This window comes from Sceloporus occidentalis, unplaced genomic scaffold, assembly GCF_023333645.1.
Source record: "Sceloporus occidentalis isolate IW3139 unplaced genomic scaffold, rSceOcc1.0.p SCAF_145, whole genome shotgun sequence".
Classification (NCBI taxonomy): Eukaryota; Metazoa; Chordata; class Lepidosauria; order Squamata; family Phrynosomatidae; genus Sceloporus; species Sceloporus occidentalis.
The window spans coordinates 1656610-1678527 of NW_028317125.1; the positions used below are offsets into that span (position 1 = coordinate 1656610).

The 21918-nt window shown below is 38.6% G+C and overlaps 1 protein-coding gene across 2 annotated transcripts in view; it reads left to right on the plus strand.

Annotated features, from left to right (window-relative positions):
• LOC149280861 (single-stranded DNA-binding protein 2-like) overlaps positions 1–20402 on the plus strand; it is a 109830-nt gene extending 89428 nt beyond the window's left edge. The window contains exons 3-14 of one of the 2 annotated variants that reach the window (XM_089500048.1): positions 9692–9751; positions 10877–10943; positions 15101–15171; positions 15307–15374; positions 16390–16435; positions 17305–17340; positions 17681–17735; positions 17991–18061; positions 18898–18976; positions 19524–19552; positions 19754–19855; positions 20373–20402. In XM_089500048.1, coding sequence (XP_089356174.1) covers positions 9692–9751; positions 10877–10943; positions 15101–15171; positions 15307–15374; positions 16390–16435; positions 17305–17340; positions 17681–17735; positions 17991–18061; positions 18898–18976; positions 19524–19552; positions 19754–19855; positions 20373–20402 — 714 coding nt within the window. Of the gene's footprint in view, positions 1–9691; positions 9752–10876; positions 10944–15100; positions 15172–15279; positions 15375–16389; positions 16436–17304; positions 17341–17680; positions 17736–17990; positions 18062–18897; positions 18977–19523; positions 19553–19753; positions 19856–20372 lie in introns of both variants that reach the window. The other variant, XM_089500049.1, reaches the window with a different exon arrangement.
• The last annotated feature ends 1516 nt before the right edge of the window (positions 20403–21918 follow it).

Below are 21918 nucleotides of genomic sequence, written 5' to 3' on the forward strand. Positions count from 1 at the left end.
ACTTTGCCTGTGATTTTTCAATCTGGCGCTTTACTGTGAGGCCGCAGGTGGATAGCCCCATGCTGCACACGTGTAAACCATTCAGCAGCCGCTCACCTTAAGGTGCCAGGACACTGGGTTCCTTGTTACATTAGCAGCTTCCGGTGATCCCCGTACACTTGTTTTTAAAGGGACTGTTTTCTTGCCAGTAATTGGCTGCTTCGAGCAGCCAAAGCTGGTGGGAAGTGCAGAGAGTGGTAGAGCAATTTGTTTTCAGCAGATCTTTTTTTCTTGCAGGTAAAGACTTCATATTAAAGTACTTACTTAATAAAATGTATTCATCTTTGGTGAGTCTGTTTGGCAGACTGTCCCTTTAATATTCAAAACCTGTTTTAACAGTAGCATGGTGACTACAGGAACCAAATTAGTTTCCCTATGGCGGTAGTAGTTTAATCTCTCCATACATCTCTCATGTACCTACCTAATAATTACCTTTTATCACCGACATGAACTAATGACTCAATGTCACCAGATGGGCACCAGCTGTTTGTGGATGTCCACTCTGTTGGTAGCTTCAAATATGGCTTAGATGATTTACATGAGTAATTTGGTCAAATGGCTTTTATCTGTTATCACATTCTGTCTTAAACGTACCATAGATTAATATGTCTGAGATTACTGACTAGATTAGTTGATGTTCTGGAACTTGAATCTGAAGCCAAATATGCATCTAAAAGCACTCAGAGTCTTCCATGCAATAGAAAGAATGAAGCGGGTAAAAGCAGGCAAGCATGTTGTTAAAATCTTTTCTGTCATCAGCTCCCATATTTCTGTGTATCCTGTTACACAAACCGCTTAATGGGATGGGGGTATTCTGGATGAATTTAATTATCAGAACGAAACATGAGTATGGTTCAAGGCAGAATCCTGTTTTAAATACCAGATGTAGATGACGTCTATCAACGTAATATATCATGTATTTATTTAACACCTACTGATGCCAAAATATTGTACATGATTGATCAGAAGGTATTTACAGTATTATGTCTATCCTGGCAATGACTCCCTATTTTACCACTCTAAGACTATTAGGAAAACTATACTGCACACGTATAGGTGTGTAAGTAGTGAATGCATAGCTAGTGGGTCACAAGGCATGGTGGCTCATCTTGGAAGAAAAAGTGTCAATGCCTGCCAAGTGACATGCATCCTGCAGTGTTGGAGTGTAAAGAAAATGGCCAAAGTAAGGGAGGTTAATCAGTCATCACTGTTCTAGTGTCTATATATCTAATTACACATGTTACTTAATGGATTGAGTACTGCGGTATAAATGTAATTACAGGCAAGATGCAAAGGATGAAGTGAGGAAGGAATCTTTGGATAGCAGTGAATGTTCTTTAGTCTGGCATCATTTCTACCTCTGTTAAGTTTGTTACTGGCTTCTTTTCTTTCTTTTTCTTTGTAAGCCTATTATTATTATGTAATTATTAGCTTGTATTTATATAGCGCCAACAATTTATGCAGTGCTTTTTATAATACATATATTCAAGGGGAAATTCAAGACAAACCAATACATTAGGTAAAGAAGGCCCTTGCAAGCTTACAATCCATAGGGAATGGGGTGATGAGAAACATCAGTTATTGAGAAAGGGAAGAGAAGTTAAAAAGATGATACACTTCTCTGAAGAATTGGGATATGAGATTTTTCTTGAATATTGAGAAGGAGGATGAAAGCTGGAGGTTGGGTGGAAGTGAGTTCTACGGGTTTGGGGCAGCATGAGTGAAGTCTCTTTTAAGCAAGAAAAGGAAGGCCATATGATATTTTCAGTGTCTTTCCTTGCTCAAGCACCCCACTTAGCTGATTCTTTATGCCACTAAGACGGTGCCATTCTGGTGTTTACTTGTTTAAGACACTACGATAAAGAGTCAGTGTGTTTGTCTAGTAGATCACTCCAAGATAACAGAACTAGAACACGTACTCGTGAGTAATGTGCAGCTGTATGAAACATTATATTATGTGAGAATCAGGATTGGTTTAAAATGGAAATAAATACTTTTAAAAATTAATCTTAATATGAACATTTTTTGTTTCAATCCTCCTGGAGGTGAAGACCATAGATTCTAAAGGTCTTGCTTATCTGAGAATACTGATGGTTAAGACTTGTTTGGAAAGTGAAGGCTTATTTTGAATCGTTTTTAGACGTTAGTGGCCCTTGGTGTAGAATATGATAATTTAATGCTTAATGCTACAGGAAATATACAGTATATTTCAAACCATTGTTAAAAAACAATGTCCAGTTCCAAAACAAAGGATACCAGATTCCCTAACTAGTGGTATATGACGAGGAACATATATGAATCTCTACCTAGGATAAAGCCAAAGATACAGATATCCTTTAACTACAACCTTTGTCAAGCTGGCCCTGGAAAGAACTAAGTTGCCAATGAACTGTGAGCCTTTTGAAAATAAGCCCTGTCATCATCACCTCTTACCCTTCTCCTCCTGACTTTATCCTTATCTTCCTTGTATCTGTCTCACGAGATTTCCAATCTTCCATTAACATCCACTTCCTAGCAGTTGCTGCATCATGTATCCGGTCAAAAACCACCTTTCATAAAATATTTAACAACCTGAGCAAGTTACCTTAGAGAAAGTACACATCGCCTACCCCTGTCTTGCATTAGTTGTGTTGTCAATACATTAATAATTTAATTAGGTATCACCAAATTGATGCCTATGCAGTTCAATCTTTTTACATCTAATTACAGTTTAGAATTGTCCAACCCCGTGATAATGTTAATGGACGCTGAACATATTTTATGCAAACATTAAATATTAAGTTAAGAAGTGAAGTCCAGTTCTACTTTATTTCCTACAATTAAAAATAAGGGATTTTTAATCGTATTTTAGAAATCAGGTAAAGTCATGCATAAAGATTGCACTGAGAAGTTTATTTTCTGTCCTTTGGTTTGAACAGGTATGCATCTAAAACTAATCATTGCGTTCTTGCATAGGTTTGTATCCCTTGCCTCACACTTTAACAGCCTTGCATTCGACTGGCATTTGTTCCAAAACCAGCATAATATCAAGTCTACACTTAGTTTCGGTGTACTGATTACTTTATCAATCATTTTCGTAAAGTTTGCAGAAAGAAATTTGGGAGCTTAACCTCATAAACGTAGCTTGGTAATATATATACTGTATGTCTCTAGTTAAACTCTGAGTTCTTATATTCACAGTCATTTCTTTTGGTAAGTTATCTTGGGTACCAGTCAGTTTGGATAGGAGAAAAAAAAATATTTACCTGCAATGCATGAGCTCAGTGTCTGTGAAGTGACACTACAAATATGTGATCCCATTAAGTTGCCATTATTTTGTGAGCAGTGCTGGTTTTGTATGCCTTCTGCATTGAGTAGAACACATGGCCTTGGGCATCACTCTACTCAAAAAAAGAGCCTGGAAGTAATAAATAAGCATTAACAAAGAATTTCTGGCAATTAGCACTCATATGGAACATAATGTTACGCTCTTCTGTATGAGTCAAACCTCTTTTGGGGAGTGATTATTCACAGTGCTCATTTCTTAAGACACAGAGTTTTGTTTGACAGCTCAGAAACGTTTCTTGTTGGATGTATAATATCCTGGGGCCAGTTCTTGCTCCTGTGTTTATTAGAAACTTTCATCATAATCAGATGTGACATAGGATTCTGAACCCATCTGATATCAAACACTCTTATCTCTAGAACCATAAAGTATCTGTGCTGCCGACAAAGATGCTCCTGTTTCTCCTTAAATCAGCTGTGTAGTATATCCCCATACCAGTGTAACCACATAACTGCATATATCTCTTGTATCACGTGTGGCTTTGAGAATCCCACCAAACAATATAATTAAGACACATGTATCCTCAGAAAATGATTTAACAAGATTGACTACTGGTCACTGGTGCAAATTCAGAAATATGTATTTTTGCCTACCTGCAGAAGGATTTGTTTTGTTGAGAGAGGCACGTGTGGAAAACAACCCCTTTGAGGGAGTAACAAAATGAAGATCTGCTTGAGTATATCCAAAGTATACAAGGTTTACTTTAGACAAGGGGCTGATTTTTTACAACACACTGCATGGTATATTTGATTGTTATCTGTTGCTGGAGACATTTTATACATTGAGAATATCACTTTCATGTTTTATGTAAAAGCCTTGCCTTTCTAATACACTAGTAGCCCTTCAGACATTCTAATGTGGTCACCACTCTACCAGTAACAGCATGGCCCGTCCTGCACTGTTGTTCAAAGTTCACAAAATCCTAAGTAGACTGTGGATCATTGTTTTGATTTGAAATGTATGACAGTTATCATTTAGGAGTTCTTTAAAGAGACCTTGGCTGCTTTTCATCTCGACTTGGCAGGGTTCTAGTGGCAGCTTTAAGTCTATGTGCAGCTGCAGTCTACATCTAAACACTGTAGGAACATAAAGCTGAAAGCTAGAGATCCCACTAAAGGGCCAAGTTGGCCCAAGAACAGCCCAGAGATGTAATGTTTAATTTTTAGGAATTCACTAACATGATGAATGGCCAACTCGGACATTCTTATAAGGAAACATGCTTGGGGGACTGGATTGGCTATCTGGCAAACAGGGCAAATACCTGGTGGGATATTTCTCACAGCTCACTTTTACTGCCATTACATGTGGCAGATCCAGTCCTTCAGAAATTATAAGAGCACCGTATACAGCTGCCTATATCCAGATGGCAGCCGCACATGTAATTGATTGGCTACTGGGCTTAAAGTTCCAGGGCATATTTTATTTCCAGTTTGGCCCTTACTGTAGACCCCAGTACATCCCAAATGAAGCTTTTCCACTTCTTTTTTCCAGGGACTACTTGCCACGTGTCATGGGCTGTTCTGGATATTCTCACTGCAGAAAACCACATAACATGAGAAGTATTAGGTAGTAATACATTTATAGCCTATAAAACATTTAATAATGATAAAATAGAATATAATACCTGATTAAAATTACTGTTCTATAATCCTGAGACAGAAACTAGTAACAACCTAGTATATAAACCATTCTTAAGGGTGGAATGCAGATTTTAGGGACGCTAAACATATATAATCATAACTGGGGACTCAGGGTAAGAATTTTAGAGTCACAGTCTGGAGATCACTCAATTATACTGTACATTGATGTGCTAACAAATAAGACACTTAATGCTTTTGCTACCAGCGTGCCATGGTTGATATCCCTGTTTGAATGCATGTTAGTCAATTAAGTGTCTCTTTAAATAATGACATGTCAAGGTTTCCATAAGATTGAGTATTAGTAATTTAGTTTACACATTTGATGAGTGGCTACATAGAATCTGCATGCTGTGAGACTAAAGGGTTAATATTTAAAGAGTCTCAGGATCACCTCATTTATAAAGTTCCCAGGTATGTATATGAGGGTATGTCAGGGGTGCTACATAGAGGAGTACTAAGGGGAACTTTGCTGCTGATAAAACAGATCATCATGTCAATATGTCTATAGTGTGTTGACTGGTGGACATGATTCCCGTTAGGCATTGGCATCATCAGGTGTTTCTTCTAGGCAAATTGTCTATTGGATCTAAATGGATCTGTCTCAAAACATGTGTCTGCGCACGTATGGAATCTGCACTCAGTTATGTGCAGATATATTGAGGAACAAATAGTGGCATGGTTCCTGTGACAGAATGACCTGTCATACAGGGCCCCAAGGTACTCAGAGATGGCTGTCAAACAAAGATAGCACAGGCAGGAACTCCATTGTTTAATTAATCCCATCAATAGGATTGCTGCCTGGGGATTAAAGGTTGGGTTGTATGCATGTATCTGTTAATTTTTGTTAATGCAGTTCTCTGGATATATGAGTCTATGTTTTACATCAATAAACTGTTCATTCCTGCTGTACTCAGTTCAAGGTAGTTGTGTCTACTTATTGGGTACACATAGCAGGGTTCCAAGGTGTGCATGCTGGCTGGTGCTGGAAGTGATTCCGGGGACAACAGGAGGATACTGGGTGATCTCTGGGAATTACTACAGCTCTCTTGGTGAACCCGTTACAGTTCCATTTTTGCCAGATACAAGCCAGCGATGATATATGATCTACCTTCGACTAGGGTGACGCTGGCCTATGTTACACTCCCTGATCTGTTGGATAAGTCCAAGCTTCTATCAACATCTAATGTGCACAAATACTTTAGGGGGCTCTCTCAGGCCTTGCAGTTACAAATGTATAGAAGGGTTAACAGAATGTCTTAAGGCAGAGTTTCAATGTCAGGGGGATGTAAGTAGTCTCCTTGTGTAATTCCGTGAGCAGTAAACTACATTTTAATGTGACAATCCATGCTTGTTCTCTTTGAAGTTATTTTTTTCTTCATGAAAATAAAAGTTTGTTAGATGTCTATTCTTGATACTTATTATGTCCGAGTCTGGAGCATAAGATCCTTACTCTGAGTAAGGTTATTAAAGCAATGCCATGATATGGGGTTTGTTGTATAGATGAGCTAGTCCTACTGACCAGAAAAAATAAACCCCAGCCACACAAGAATTTTCTGCATGTTTCTTCCTTTTTCTCCTCGCACCAGTGTTGGTTAAAATTTTGGCATGTGTTATTTTATGGCGTGCTGCAGATAGAGAAAAAGGAGGGGGGGGAGAAATCCCTTCAAAACTTGTTGCTGTCAAAAAATAACATTTCTCCGGAGCAGTGTGCGAGAGATTAGCAAGGTGGCAGTGCCCTCTATCGTTGGATTTCCAGAAATGTATTAATCATGTGAAGGCAAGTGTCTCTATGCCAAGCACTTATCTCCTTAGCTGGATAGAAAATGATTTTATTAATTGGTTCATTTATCCCCCTTCTTTTTGCCTGGACGTGATTGGCCAGGCCGGTACCTAGCGGGATTGGGCTCGCAGACACAAACCAGCAAGAGCCATATGTCTCATATTAGCCCTGGCCGTCAATTCCAAGGCTGCAGGAAGACACATTATTAAATATGAAAGCAAGTGCTGTGACTGTAACCCATTCTCTACCAGAGGGATATTTGCTACAGCGACAAGGCAAGGGAGTTACTCCGTTCCCAAAGACCACTAGCATGCAGAGTGAGAGCGCTTCCGCATACAACAGCTTCTCTTATACCAATATCCAGCAGTCATTGCCTGTGTAGATTTCTTTTTATGTTATTAAGTATTGTACTGCAGTCCTTGCAAAGCTGACCCAACTACAAAGAAGGCTTAACTGTGTAACATTCTATTTAAGGTGTTGTCCCAATAACACTAAACATTTGCTAAATCCTAGCCAATTCATCAGTCTTATTATTTCTCTGAAGGGTTGATACAACGAAGCTGAAACTTTTGGGAAGGCTTTTTCATTTCTATGGCAATAACCTATCTGTGCCTGCTTTTGTGTCACATGACAAGTGTTTGTAGCCAAAATTATGAATAAGGCAATATTTAAAATTTTAAAGAATTATTTGTGGGAAGGACTCGGGATTCACACGTGTTTCTAATGGGGCATTTAGTTACAAAAGTGTTCGATTTGGCAGAGTAGGTGGAACAGCACTTTAAACAACAAATACAGCTTTTCATGCAGACCCTTTTGTCCTTATAGAGGCCTCATGCTACACTTCCTGTTATATGGGATCCAATTTCAAAGCAGATGTCTGTGATAGACGCCCCCCCCCCCCAAATCCTCAGAGAGGGGAAAAAAGATTGTTATTTTAAATACTAAAAATAAGTCTGACTTATCAAATAGTATGTGGAGCACATAGTCTCTAGTCATAAAGCATTGCTGCTCCTTCCTTTACAATCTAGCCAATTAGCAATAGGAGCGAGAAAAAAGGGAACTTTATTTTCCGCTTTCAAATTTAGCTTTAAAATGTAATATCATTGATGTGCGTAACCGTACCTTTTCAGTTTCTTTGAGACCCAAATCTCTGCTGGACGTGAGTTTACCACAGTGCGCTAAAAGTCACAGTTCTTTAAGCGATGCAGACAAAAATGGGTTTAGAAATTCAATTGTGTTAATAAAATAAATACTTCTTCCTCAAAACTCAACATTACGCCATAGAATAATATAAACTATCCAGTCCTGCCCAAAACGTATTTACAGAAAGGGAACATATAGAATATATGCAAAGGATACAAGTGCTTATTACCGTAGACAACCCAGTGGATGCATGTGGAATTGCAAGTAGAACACAATAAAAGCTTCAGGTATTGGCCAAAAATGGTCAACTCAGAACAGCCCCCTTGCTAGCCCTCCCCTGGCGTATGGCAAAAAGGAGCACTAGAAGCAGAGGATTATAACGGTCCTCAACATTGTATTACAAGATCATGACAGGCATTGCCAGGCACTGTTAGAAACCCAGATATGCAGTCTTGCCAGTGATACAGGAATCTGTTGAGAAATAGCTAACGTTCAGATGGTGTACACTAACTGGGCGACACTGGGTTTGTGGTTAAATCCCTGCCACAGACTTGTTTCAAGATTGAAATGTATACTGGTTATAAATTCCGAAGAGAACATCCCTAAATCAGCAGGTCTACCTTGGATAGGACCTTCTTGAATGCCATTATGTTTCAGTCTTTAAAAAATGAATAGAAATTCACTCTCTTTGCTGTCATAGCACTGTAGACCATTATTGATCATTGTGTGTTTGGTTTTCTTAAAGGGGCCTCCAGGTTCTCAGCCGTCACCTCATGCACAGCCTCCTCCACACAACCCCAATAACCCCATGATGGGCCCTCACAGTCAGGTAAGGCCAGGGTTTACCTCATTAGAGTATGCTTTATAAGTTTGTACTATGTATTTTACTATATTACTATTCGGCATGAACAGAAAGGGCTAAAATGAGGCATTAATCCAGCCATGGCTAAAATACAATCAAATCTCTTCCCCGCACGCCTTTATGTGCCTGGCAGTTATGATAGTATTTTTAATTTAATAACCTTCTCCAACTGAGGTTATCCCAATTAACATTCAACTAATCACAGGGACAACGTCGCAATGTGTGTTTTCACAGTAGTGGGAACATATTATCCATTTTACACACAGGCAGTTGTTGGGTGTTAGAAGGGAAATCACCACGTGGTACAATGAACAGTGGGTTCAGTTGACTGATCACATCTGATCCAGGGTCGAGCCTAGGGTTAGTGGCCCCTGGATGCAGTATTTCTTTGTCTTCTCCCCATAACTAACACACATGCTCTAAAACCAATTCCCTCACTCTAATATATGTACACCTACACATGCATCCACACAAGGTCTTCATCCTGGTCCTTCTCTCTCTGAGGCACCATTGGGCCTAGGCTCACCCCTGACACTCCAACACCATAATCACAAACCCACACCCTCATGCTAACACCATACACTAACATACACTCACACACTACCCAAACACATACTCTAACAGCATACAGTAACAGACACACATATGCTTACACCACATACTCACAGAAACTTCACAACACCATTGTCTCGCAAATGCTAACACAAGCAGATACACATGCACACACTTTGAAACACTGTACACTTACACACACACTATCCAAACCATACATTAACACACACATTTATCCGCCACCACATACTTGTGTTACCCTATTGTCAGTCTGTGGGTTTCTGACGTTCCAGCCCATATCATATTGCATCACTAGCTGTTACGCAAAACCTTTTTTTCTGTCTCTTCAGCCCTTCATGTCTCCCAGGTATCCTGGTGGCCCAAGGCCTAACATCAGAATGCCAAATCAGGTATGATTACATGCTTTAAATATTTATGGACATTAATCTTTATTAAACAGGTCTGCCTTTTTTTTAGGTTAATGCATAAAAGCGGATAGTTGGTGTGAGAAATTATAGGGAAGAAAATAATGAAAAGTTCTAATTGAATTGGCTGAATTTAAGGCTAAATGACTTGGGTTTGATCCATGCTATTCAAAACCATTTGATGAAGATACAAGACTCTAAAGCTGGGGTCTTATAGAAGATACATGTCATTTAAGCACACCAATATGTTTCTCCTGTCAGACTTGGCACGTCTAGCAGAAATATGGGTGCTGTATAGGTGTTGGCTTTTTGGGCATATGCATCTCAGGATGTGTGAATATGTCCTACTGTGTGATTGCTAGAGGGCCCTAATGCTGCTATGTGTTAATTAGCAAAAAAGCCCCAAATAACATTGAATTTCCATTGGAGGAGAACTGGAAATGAACATCTACCCACCAATGTGCTTACTCTAGTAAAAAAAATCCTTAGCAGTCACTAGGCTGTATGTATCTGGACTGACCATTGGTGTAATTAATCTCAATAAAAAATCCCTTTCCAGAAAAACCCACCTAATAAATCATTCAGTCAAACATCTGAAGCATGTGCTTGGTTATGTCTTATAATAAACTGCACTCTCTCAACCTTCACATTAATCACATTAATGTGTACAATTATAGGAGTGGTAACGCAACCCACCAAATTAAAATAAAATGTTGGAGGTCCGTGTTTACTACAGTTCCCAATCAAGCCAGCAAACCACCAGAAACCACCTCATCAAGTAGCCCACACAGACTTTCATCCCCTTTTTTCTCAGAGGAACAGGACGGTGTCTTTACCCTTCACTCATCCTTTGTTCTAATGAGTTGTTTGAGAATTATTAAGTCAGTGTTTCAAGCAACCATTCACCATGCATTTGACTTGGACCCACCAAGAAAGATAAGGAAGAACAACTTATTTAATGATGGGTAAGAGCAAGGCTAACAAAGCTAGAGAGGTGTTTTGGGCTAAGGAGAGGATCACTGTAGGTATGAGAGCAAAGAGAGGAATAATGTTTTATCATTAGTGGATCTATCATTAATGACAACAATAACCATTTTATTTACCCTGCAGCCTCCTGTTGGTGTTCCAGGATCACAGCCGCTGCTGCCAAACTCCATGGACCCCACACGACCACAAGGTAATTGGGCATTCAGTGCCCTGTTATGAAAAAAAAATCTGTAAACTGCAGTGTTGCGCTCTCAATGTCCAGGTTCTCAATTTCAAGTGTAGGCTCTTAACACAATCTTGAAAAAATATACCCCTTGATCTTGCTGTAAATACTCAAGAGCAGTACAGGTATACCCCACATTAACGTACACAAATGGGTCCAGAACATGTATGTAAAATGTACTTAAAGTTGAAGCACTACCTCTTTCACTTATCAGCGCATGTACTGCACTGCACTCATCAGGTCATATCCACCATGAACCACTTAAAAGACACTCGAAAGACGAACTCACGTGCTGGTGTGATGATGTTATGTGTCCATTCTTGCGAAGCAAGAGTATGTAAACAGGGGGATGGTTGTGCCGCATCTATGTTCTTACTCGTGAGTGTCCTTAAAGCATGGTATGCCTTTAGTGTATATATATAACAGGATAGTTAACAGACAACTCCTCAGTTCTTGGTCAACGTGTCCCATGACTTGGAGGGAACTTTGGGAGTTGCATTTTATTAAAGTATGTAAAGCTGTGTTCCCGCCACTGCTATGTTGGATGGAGCAGTAATTGTGATCTCCAGTGTTAACATTTTTCATTAATTAAATGTAAATTATATGGTAATTTATAATACAGTGTAAATGTGATCTGGATCTTAGTCTCATAGTCACACCTATTTGAGGTCTGATTATAAGACGAGGGGTATTTTTCAGAGCATCTGGAAAAAACCTCATCTTATAATCGAGCAAATAAGGTACATCAGGATGGATTTTCCACACTGCATTGTCGTTTATACCTCCCTTTTTTTGCCCCTTGTGTATTGATGCCTCAGCCAGCACCCTTGTATGATTGCCTCATTTGAGCAGTAGATCTCAATGAAAGTAAAAATGGAAAAAGCAAATAGAGCCTTTTCAGAAGACAAACTATTCTCCAAATTATTAAACAGGTCTTTGGGATGTCAATGACTCACATGATATAGTATCAAAAACGCAAAGTGTTCTCATTGTTAATAATTGGCTTTTAAAGATGTAAAACAATGAGGGATACCTCATCCTGCTTCTTTCTTATACGAGAAACTCAAGGTGTTGTCAGTAAACAAAATTTGTCCTGCGGGGTGGTTTTCACACAGGGACTTATGTCAATGTTGTGGAAACAATATATTTGATAAAAAATATATTTGATGACCATAAGTAAAGTCCAGGTCTGATGGGGTCAAATTGGAGAAAAGGGTAGAAACCTATTTTTGTTTGTTCTATGGGAACCATCCTATAGCACAAGCTATGAAAGTGCAGCAAAATGAACAAAATAGAAAAGGTTTATATGCTGGGTAAAACTTTTCAATGGTTTGAGGTTTTTAGCATATTTCTAACATTGAAAGTTGTTTATTTGAAATGTTTTCAAGTGGTTTTATGGTAGATTGGTGAAAAAGTATAGGTGATTTGAATTTGTATGCTTTCATTGTGAACGCGACAGCAGTTTTATTGACGGATATTATTTTAAAAAAACATCTTAAAAACTGCTGAGCTTGTCACAAACATAAGATTAAATCATAAACATAGTGTCAGAGCTCTAAGTATTAATGTAAAGTTGTATTCGGTAACATTAGCGGACTTCAAGCTCTGTTTGCTCTCAGTTTGGTATCATGTACATCACTGTCTTGCCTAATCCCTTAGATGCTAAATAGTTGTCCACTCGTTAATTTTATTATTTTGGCCTCCCATCCCACCCTACCCCCATTCGAAAACCCAATAATACAAATATTCAAAGAGTTTTTACTTCATTGGCATCTTATTAGTACCAGGCACAGGACAGAGAGGGGGATAATTACCATGTCGCCAAAACCAGGGCAGCGTTTTATAGCTGGTTTTCAGAGCAGAGCAAACATCTCCCTGAGCACTCCCAAGACAGGACTTCTTTACGATTAAGGAGTACTTGTCTAGTGTATCCCAAGTACATGAATTAGAATCGCTGAACGCTGGTTTAACACCATATGGTGACTTTAACTTTACTTGAAAGGAGGTGGAGGGAGAAGCAAAGGGACACTATTAGGAATTGCCATTACGCGTCCTGTGGGGCACTGTACAGCATCTGGCAATAGCTGTGAAGCACAGAACCAATTGGCCCACATAATAGACCCTTTTCTACCTGCAGGAAAACATCGGTTAAACTCTGGACTTTTAATAGAATACAATGTTGTTAATCTACCGGTACTTCATCATTGCTTTCTTTATGTATTCAGGAAATATATATGTCTATATCTATCTATCTATATCATAATTGTTTATTTAAAGTTTATTCCCCAAAATCTGCACAGTAAACAAGCCCTCTTCTTTATGAGATTTATTCAACAAAGTAGGATCTTGCATGATAGTCATGGCTTCCGCTATTCGACTTTACTTTGTCTGATAAAGGGCCAACTCCGGTGAGCTTCTCTTACAAGAGTGTCTGAGCTGTCCCTGCATAATACATAGTCGTCACGGATATTCCGTAATATTACATAATGGATATATTAGGTTAACGCTGCAACTTTCCTGTAAACTCCGAATTTTGTGAATAAACAATGACATAATCCTCTGATTTACAGAACACTAGAGGCAGCAGTCACTTGTTCTTTGAAAAATAAATAAAGGGTTGGTGATAGTTGTACTGCTTTGGGGCCCTGAAATGTTTCTAAATAAAATAGTAATAATATGGGCAATCATCTATGAGACCGATATAGTGAAATGTACCTTTCATTAGTACATATCCCATTTTGTAACAATAAAAAATACAATTAGGTTTTTGGAATTGAACAGGTTTAATAAGGATGTGGAATTCTCTGCCTGCAGAGGTAGTTTTATCGGAGTCTGTACAGACATTTAAACTGCAACTGGATGGATATCTGGAAAAACATAATATTCAGGGATATCATCTTTAATTATGGGGAAACAGCTTATTGATCCAAGGAGAAATCTGACTGCCATTTTGGGGTCAAGAAGGAATTTTTTTCCCTGGTTAGTGCAAAATTGGAAAGAGCGAAACCGGGGGGGTTTTTTGCCTTCTTTTGGATCAACAGCAACAAATTAACAGATATAGGAAAGGCTGAACTTGATGGACGCATGTCTTTTTTCAACCTATATAACTATGTAACTATGTAATATATCCCCCTTAGGCTAACCAGATATACCCTAAAGAGTACAGGGGATTCTCTGGCCTGCTTGAGAGAGGGTCTGACATAGCCTGAAGCGCTCTGCTATAGAACTTGACCGCTCTGTCCTCATTCACTAGCTCCATTCTCCAGAGCTGTACTGAAGTGGTCACTGAGGGGAGTTAAAGCTTTGCTTCACAATACTCTGCACATCTAAGCTTTACTTTAATCGGATTAGCACATTAGAAATGACATGGTGACTCCCAGAATCTTGTAACTTTCACCACTGAGGCAGTAACAAGCCTCCACAATATATGCTGCCAATAGGTTTGGACATCTAATAACCGATGCAATTTATTCTAAACAAGTATGCTATTGCTTATTATATCTGTATGTATGGATAGAGACGCGTAGAGGACGTGTTGAGTTTAGGAGGGCTAATTTAGGTTGAACTTGGATAACTTCTGGGTTTTTTTTAATTATGATTACAACATATAGTATATTTAATGTGCCTGTCTATCTTTCTAGATGTCTACTATTCAAATAACTTTTTAGAATTATCCATGTTACATAGTGTAACACCTAACAATCTAAAATAAAACCCTCAAATTACAAATTGTCAATAAAATTCACTTTTACATACTTACTAATATGTATACTAAAACCGTAAATGTAGGGCCCAGGGAGTAGATTCCTACATGGCATTATAATACAATTAATACAATAATGCTGTCTTTGATGTGGGAGTTTGCAGTTTGCATATAATGTCCTTTGGATGAATCTCCGAGTAAAATCTGTAAAAATGGAACACTAAATACAACATAAACAATAGATGTTTTCCAGAATTGTATTTGTTTATGGTTTTATTTTTTTCCCTTTAATACAAGAGATGGGCTAAGACAAGCAGGAACATCACATTATAAGTACATTGCAGATTTATATAGAAATAAGTGATAATATTCCACTGTGCATGATCAATCTTATACCTAATGTGTTCATATTGTCCTTCAGGGCACCCCAACATGGGAGGGCCCATGCAGAGGATGAACCCACCACGAGGCATGGCAGCAATGGGTCCCCAGGTAATACTTGACTTTGCGTTCTAACCCATTGTGAACTGAGACACAAGAAATGTTGCTTGACTATTTTTTCGTGCTAAGAATGAGAGGATATATTATATATAGTAGAAGGTGAATTTCGTTTTGTTCTTGTTTCAGAATTATGGCAGTGGGATGAGACCTCCTCCCAACTCGCTAGGTGGCCCAGGCATGCCTGGGATGAACATGTAAGTGTGTACTAAATGAATAGTGTTGCAGGCATGGGCAAATAAAAGTCTAGGTGTTTTATCACTAAACGAGTAGGTCCACAGTCAGCTGTGGTTTATGGTGAGCTTGTTCTGATATGGTATTTCAAGTACATTTTGGGTACGTTTTCCCTAGCCTTCCCGTAAAGGCCTGGAAAGGCCTAGTTCTTTAACAGTAATTGACAATAGATTATTAGTCAAGTGTCTTGCCTTTATGTTCCCATGGTATTTCTGCCATATCACTTGACCAATAATGTTGTGACATGAAATGTTGATGGATTTTTTTTCTAGGGTAATACTTCTGTTTTGTTCTTTTATAAACTATTTTATGAAGGTGACCTGGTGCTGTAAGGACAACACTGTGGATTACTCTTCCAAAGATAGCTAACTCTACATGAGCCAGTCTCTTTCTTGTGCTGAACGTATAAGAATAAACCAGTGAAAACCTTCCCATCTGCTGAGTTACTTGCCAGCTGGTGGACATAAATTAATCTAAACTTGTATTTAACATCAGATAAAATTGGTCTCAGTGGGTTTCACATAAGTTCCTGCCTATTTTGTGATGCATGATTTCAACTTCCTGTTTCAAAGCAAAGTAGTGGATGTCTGTGATGCAATACCTACAGCATAATCAGCTTTGGATTTCCTGTTCTGTAGCAATAAAGTTAGTACATACTGCAACAGCATCACAGTACACCCAGTTCTGTGCCTATAGAGTGCATTTTCACCCTAGTACTCTAAAACAAAATATGGAAAATAAATAATGAAATGTATCGGTTACATTCATATAAAATGGTCTTTTATTATTAAACTGCCAATTTAAATTTATGATTAATATTATATGTTATTATGGTAGTAATGTTTACCTTACTGGTGCAAAAAAAAATATATGTATAACATGTTTAAATAAACATTTAAATTATAACTGTAAAACTATTTTGTTAAGGTGACATTATTCTTATATCGGAATAAACAAATGTATCTTTGTTTCACCTAGGGGTCCTGGGGGAAGGGGTCCATGGCCGAACCCCAATGCTAATTCAGTAAGTACAGTTTTCATAGTACACTTGCTCACTGCACCCTGTGAACCTTGTTGGGAACCCCAAATGTAATACATTCACGTGATTATACAAAAACTTAGTTATGCTTGTATTTCATATTTCTATGATTATTTCCTAATACGATACATGGAATTTGCCGGTTGGACTACAACAACAAAGCCACTATTTTTTGGCATGATGAGCATACCCAGGGGCAAAAGAGAAAGGGGCTAGGACAACCGTTCTTTTTCCAGGACACATTCATTTTACAAGTTGGTGATTTGCGCATGCAAAGTGCTGCCCCGCAGTGTGTGGGACTTAGTAAGTGATTCCCTTCTGTGAGTCTGTACATCCCACATACTGCGGGTGCTGTGACGGGAACAGCATATAATAATGTACAGTATACATGTCATGGAAAACATGGCTGTCGCGGTCACGCCGGAAGGGAAAACAAGGAGAGTGAGGGGAGAAATAAAGGAAGAGATGAAAGCTGGGGGGGATTACTTGAGGGACGGAGGGAGAGGAAGGGTAGATAAGGGGGGGCGGCATTTTAAAATTCGCCCCAGGCGGCATTTTGCCTTGGGCCGGCCCTGTGTATCTTTGTAACATTTGCCCCATAAGAGATTGAATGACAAAAGGTTGGTTGATGGCCAAAAATAACAACACTGAATTAATAAACCAGTAACCTGTTGTGGTGATTCTTACAGATAATTGAACTGAACATTATTAAATTAGATTAATAGCCGTCCAGTTAAGTACTTAAACACACCTCAAATGGTCTACGCCTTATTACTAGGGGTCTAATGGAATGTGTTCTGGCATAGATAGAGTTAACGGAATTTTGGCTATCTTGTTTTTTCCTCTTTTCCCAGATAGCATACTCGTCATCGTCACCAGGAAACTATGTGGTAAGATGTATATGTTTTTATTATTATACAAATAGCACCGGGACTAACAAACGTTTCTGTATCAGTCCTCCATGATGCTTAACATTAGCCTTGAAATACCTTGGATTTCCAGACCCATGTTGGTCAGGGGAAGTATTAATGCCTTGTGCATTTACAACAGCAGGCTCCTCGGGGACGTTAGACCGCTAGTTTGCATAAAACATATTTTCCAGGCTAGCCACAATCAGACTTGTCTGTTACATTAGAAATATCCCAACTCAGGGGTTTGTAAATACAATGAAATACAATGAAATCCATGTTTGTGTTTTACATGAACCTCTATGTTGTTTTCAATCTGTAGGGTCCACCCGGAGGTGGGGGTCCTCCAGGAACACCCATCATGCCCAGCCCAGGAGGTAATTTGTGTTTTTATGTAGGCAGTGTCTGCAAACTGTTGTGTCTGGAGAATACAGCATTATTTCCTGTTTCATTCATCTGCAAGTGTCCTGATAATTGTGTATTTTCTGAATCATGTCCCGGTTAGACTTTTATCAGTATTATAATCCCAGCCCACCTTGAGTTATGACTCAAGATAGAAGTCTTAGCATTGTGCGTAGTCTAAAATGTGAGTCCTGCAGATTACTCATGGTACACTTTGTATTTGTTTACAGACTCTACAAACTCCAGCGAGAACATGTACACAATGATGAACCCCATAGGACCAGGCGGGAGCAGGCCTAATGTAAGTGTCTTAAATGGCTGTTTTTTGTTTCAAACACGAAAGGTGGCAGATCAACAGTTTACGGGCCTCTACTCTGCATTTGTATGCTTATGCTCTCCGCTTGCTCATAGACTGAGGACTAATGTCTGGGGCATTATGGGACGCACATGTAGATCTGTCCATGCCCTTCAACTGCAACCGTTGTCACCGGTATGTGAGCCTACTATGACCTTGGGGAAAATAAAATATAGTGTGATATGCACACCACCTACTTCATAGTGATCCATAGCACTTATGGAGCTAGAAATGCTGATTTCCAGCATTAAGTGGGAGTTCATCCTTATTTAAAAGAAAAATGCTCCATCTGTAGACTCTAGGACTACCCATTCTCTTTCTTTCATTCACGTTCCACATTACCTCTTTATTATATTTTCTTATAATCCAAACCTCGTATATATACAGGCAATCACACTTTGTAGTTGAATAGCAGGTCTCTCTGGATTCAGGAAAAAATGGACTTTTCTAATTTAACGTGTCTATTTTATAAGAGACCCTCTAACATTACAGATCGTCACCATAAAATTCAACACTTGATTCCCATGTTTTCCTTTAATGCCTGCTGTCTACATGTGTGTTCTACACCCATGCCTATTTTTAACCAAGTTAAAGGTTGCAGTACAACATGACACACTGGATCTTTCACAATCAAAGTGTATTTTCTGGTGTTAAAGAAGAATTTGGGGGAAATACTGTAATGCTGAGGAGTGCCGAGGAGTTTAACGATCTAGTTACACAAGGATTATCCAAACTATTATGACACTGCTGTATTATATATTACTGTGATCTATTTCTTGCAGTTCCCAATGGGCCCTGGTCCTGATGGACCAATGGGAGGAATGGGTGCAATGGAACCTCATCATATGAACGGATCACTAGGTAAGCATACAAAGAAAAGAAAGTCATTTTCATATGATCTTACTACTGTGTGTTTGCAGAATTTATATTACAGATAATACATAAAATACATTTGTGGGACTCTAGCTATACCTTTAATGTAACTTTAAATAGGGGGCCGTAATCCAATATTTGATTTGCAGCACAATTCCTGGCGGTGGCAGCGTAATGGGCACCACCTTCTGCCATCCACATTTTTAAAATGTAGTTATTTCAGGTTCATGTCCAACTATTCTCTGCTATCCTACAACATCCACCAGTAGAAGAAAGGCCCCTTTTGCACCTTGATATCACGTATACAATTTAGTGTTGTAATCAAACAAATCAAAACCTATAATACAGATGCGTTTTGATTTGATAATGCACATTATGTAAGCAACAGTGACATCTTGTGGCTAGATTGAATATTGCAAAAAGGTTTCTCTTGAAAATCTAATACCTACAGGACATAGAGGGATCCAAATATTTCTCATTAGCTTAGACATAAATTAATGCTTATTTATCCTTCTATTTTATTTCTTTCCTACAGGCTCTGGAGACATGGATGTGTTGCCAAAGGTAATTTCTATTGCTTTCTATGGTATCCTTCTGAACTCAACTTCTTTTCAATTAAACAGTGGTCCAGTTAATTAAGAACTTATTTTTAACTATTATTTCTGTATATTGTAATACATTTTCAGAGAAACGAGCACCTGAAGCCAGGACGTTTGCATTTATGAGACTGATCTGAAACTGTGTGTTTTCTTATGTTGCTTGTAGAACTCTCCAAATAACATGGCAGGGATGAATAATCCTCCAGGAACACCTCGAGATGATGGAGAGATGGCTGGAAACTTTTTGAACCCCTTCCAAAGTGAAAGCGTAAGAAAGTTTTGCTATTGCCTCTGTGTGATCAGATTTAGTGCTGTTATGACTTTACAGAAACTGAGTTTAAAGGAATGTGTTCTCTTTAAATGTTGCCGTATGTCAAATGTGTTAAAACGGCACCAGTTGCAAAAAAAAGTAATCATTTTGACATAGTGTATAAACATAGAAACATAGTTTGTGCATTTGTACCAGTGCTTAAACCGTCTGCTTGATCGCTGGATTTTTTGTACTGGTTACGTGTGGCCATTACTAGAATGGAACTACTCCTTTGAGTCTCTAATGTTGGCCTGAATGAAAGCTTGAGTCAAACCAGAGCAAACAGTTTAATGAACCATGAATATGCAGAGTCCGATAAAAGCAGTAAACTACTTTGTTTATCCATTCATTTGGAAGTATACAGGCCAGTATTTTGGTCCTGATCTTCTACTATTCATTTATATGTGGTGGCAAAATGTGTGAATATTCAATAAAAGATATGGGTCAACCATAGATCTTTCTTCTCTCTTCACAGTATTCACCCAGCATGACCATGAGCGTCTGATATCCTGTGATATGCCATTGGATTGAGCTGTCTCAAAAGGCCTCTTCTGCCGAGGACAACCAATGCCCAAGCAGTGAGGATTACAAATACATTGCATATTGTATATTTAAAAGCAGGAAAGAATCCACCCTACAGGCTCCTTGCAATCCTTTTGAGAGACAGTAAAAAAAAAAATCAAAAAAAAAAATCAACAAAGCGCAAACTGGACTGCATTTCTACAATGACTTTACGTGTTGAATAGCAGTGTGTGTGTGTGTGTGGGGGGGCATTTATGGCCATAACTCTGGGGAGACCTTCCTTACTCTTCTACCAAATCCTTACATGCAGAAACAAGAGGATACTTTCTGGACTTTAAGACACAGTTTTTAAAGACTGGGTTCCAACTTGTCGGGTATAGTAGGTACCAAGCAGCTGTTAACTATGAGAAGAATAAGAGTTTGAGTTAGGTTTTAAATATTTCAACTACTACTTCTTAAAACATTAACTTCTTTGTTGTTGGGGGGGGCGATCTTTGTCTGGTATTCTACCATCAATGCTTGTTTGCAGGTTTTATTTTTTAAATATGTGTTTTTAAATACTTGGCAGTTTGGCCTATGTTAAGTGTTTCCATAAAACATACTTTCCCTAATCTTTGTCAGGAGGCAGAATTCATTGTTCAGCCTATGATATTCCCAAAGGCAGTCCCTTCGAGTAGTTCCAATCTGAGCGAGAACAAGATGCAACCTAATAAAACGTTTTGATTGGGCCTAATTTTCAGCAAGACCATTGCAGACTGACAGCCCGGTTCATGTTTTAGAGACAACATGGCATGGGTTGCTTTTGAAGGCTACAAGGGACTCTACCCACCGCCTGGAGTTTTACATGCCCTCCTCGGTGTGCATCAGACCATATCGCACAAGGGACAGTGTTCAACAAGCAAGGAGTCTAAGCTTACACAAATGATGGCTCGATACTGGCTGGCCAGCGTAACTAAGGATAGGACACACAGGTCATTGAGCAAGAGACTATGAATGATCAAATCTATAATCCGTATTTTGAAAGGTTCAAGTAAGTGTGTGCAATGCCAAGCCCGTTAGGACTACAAAACAATCAAGTAATAGAGAAAAGAAGAACGATATTTTTAACCGTTGCCTATAACAGGACGCAAGCAGGAATCAAGCAGGCTTGTCTGAGGTGGTAAAAACACTACTTAATATGCATACAACAGCTAGGGCCAGTTTAAATAAATATCCATTTGAAATCACTTACCATACTCCCCGTTAGCATTAATACAGGAAGTGATGAATATAATCAATTAATCAAATAACTTAAGACATCTCATTAAGGAAACGCAATGTCCCTTTTTATTCTCAATACTTTTTATATTAACATATCTTCTTCCTTAGCTTAATGCTAAGAAGTTAAAGGTGCTGTTCTGCGAATACTAATAATTTAAAACATACTTTTATAGGCTAAGAAAATATACCTTCTATTCCTTTTTAATATTTACAGACATTTATCTCACTAGAGATGTCTT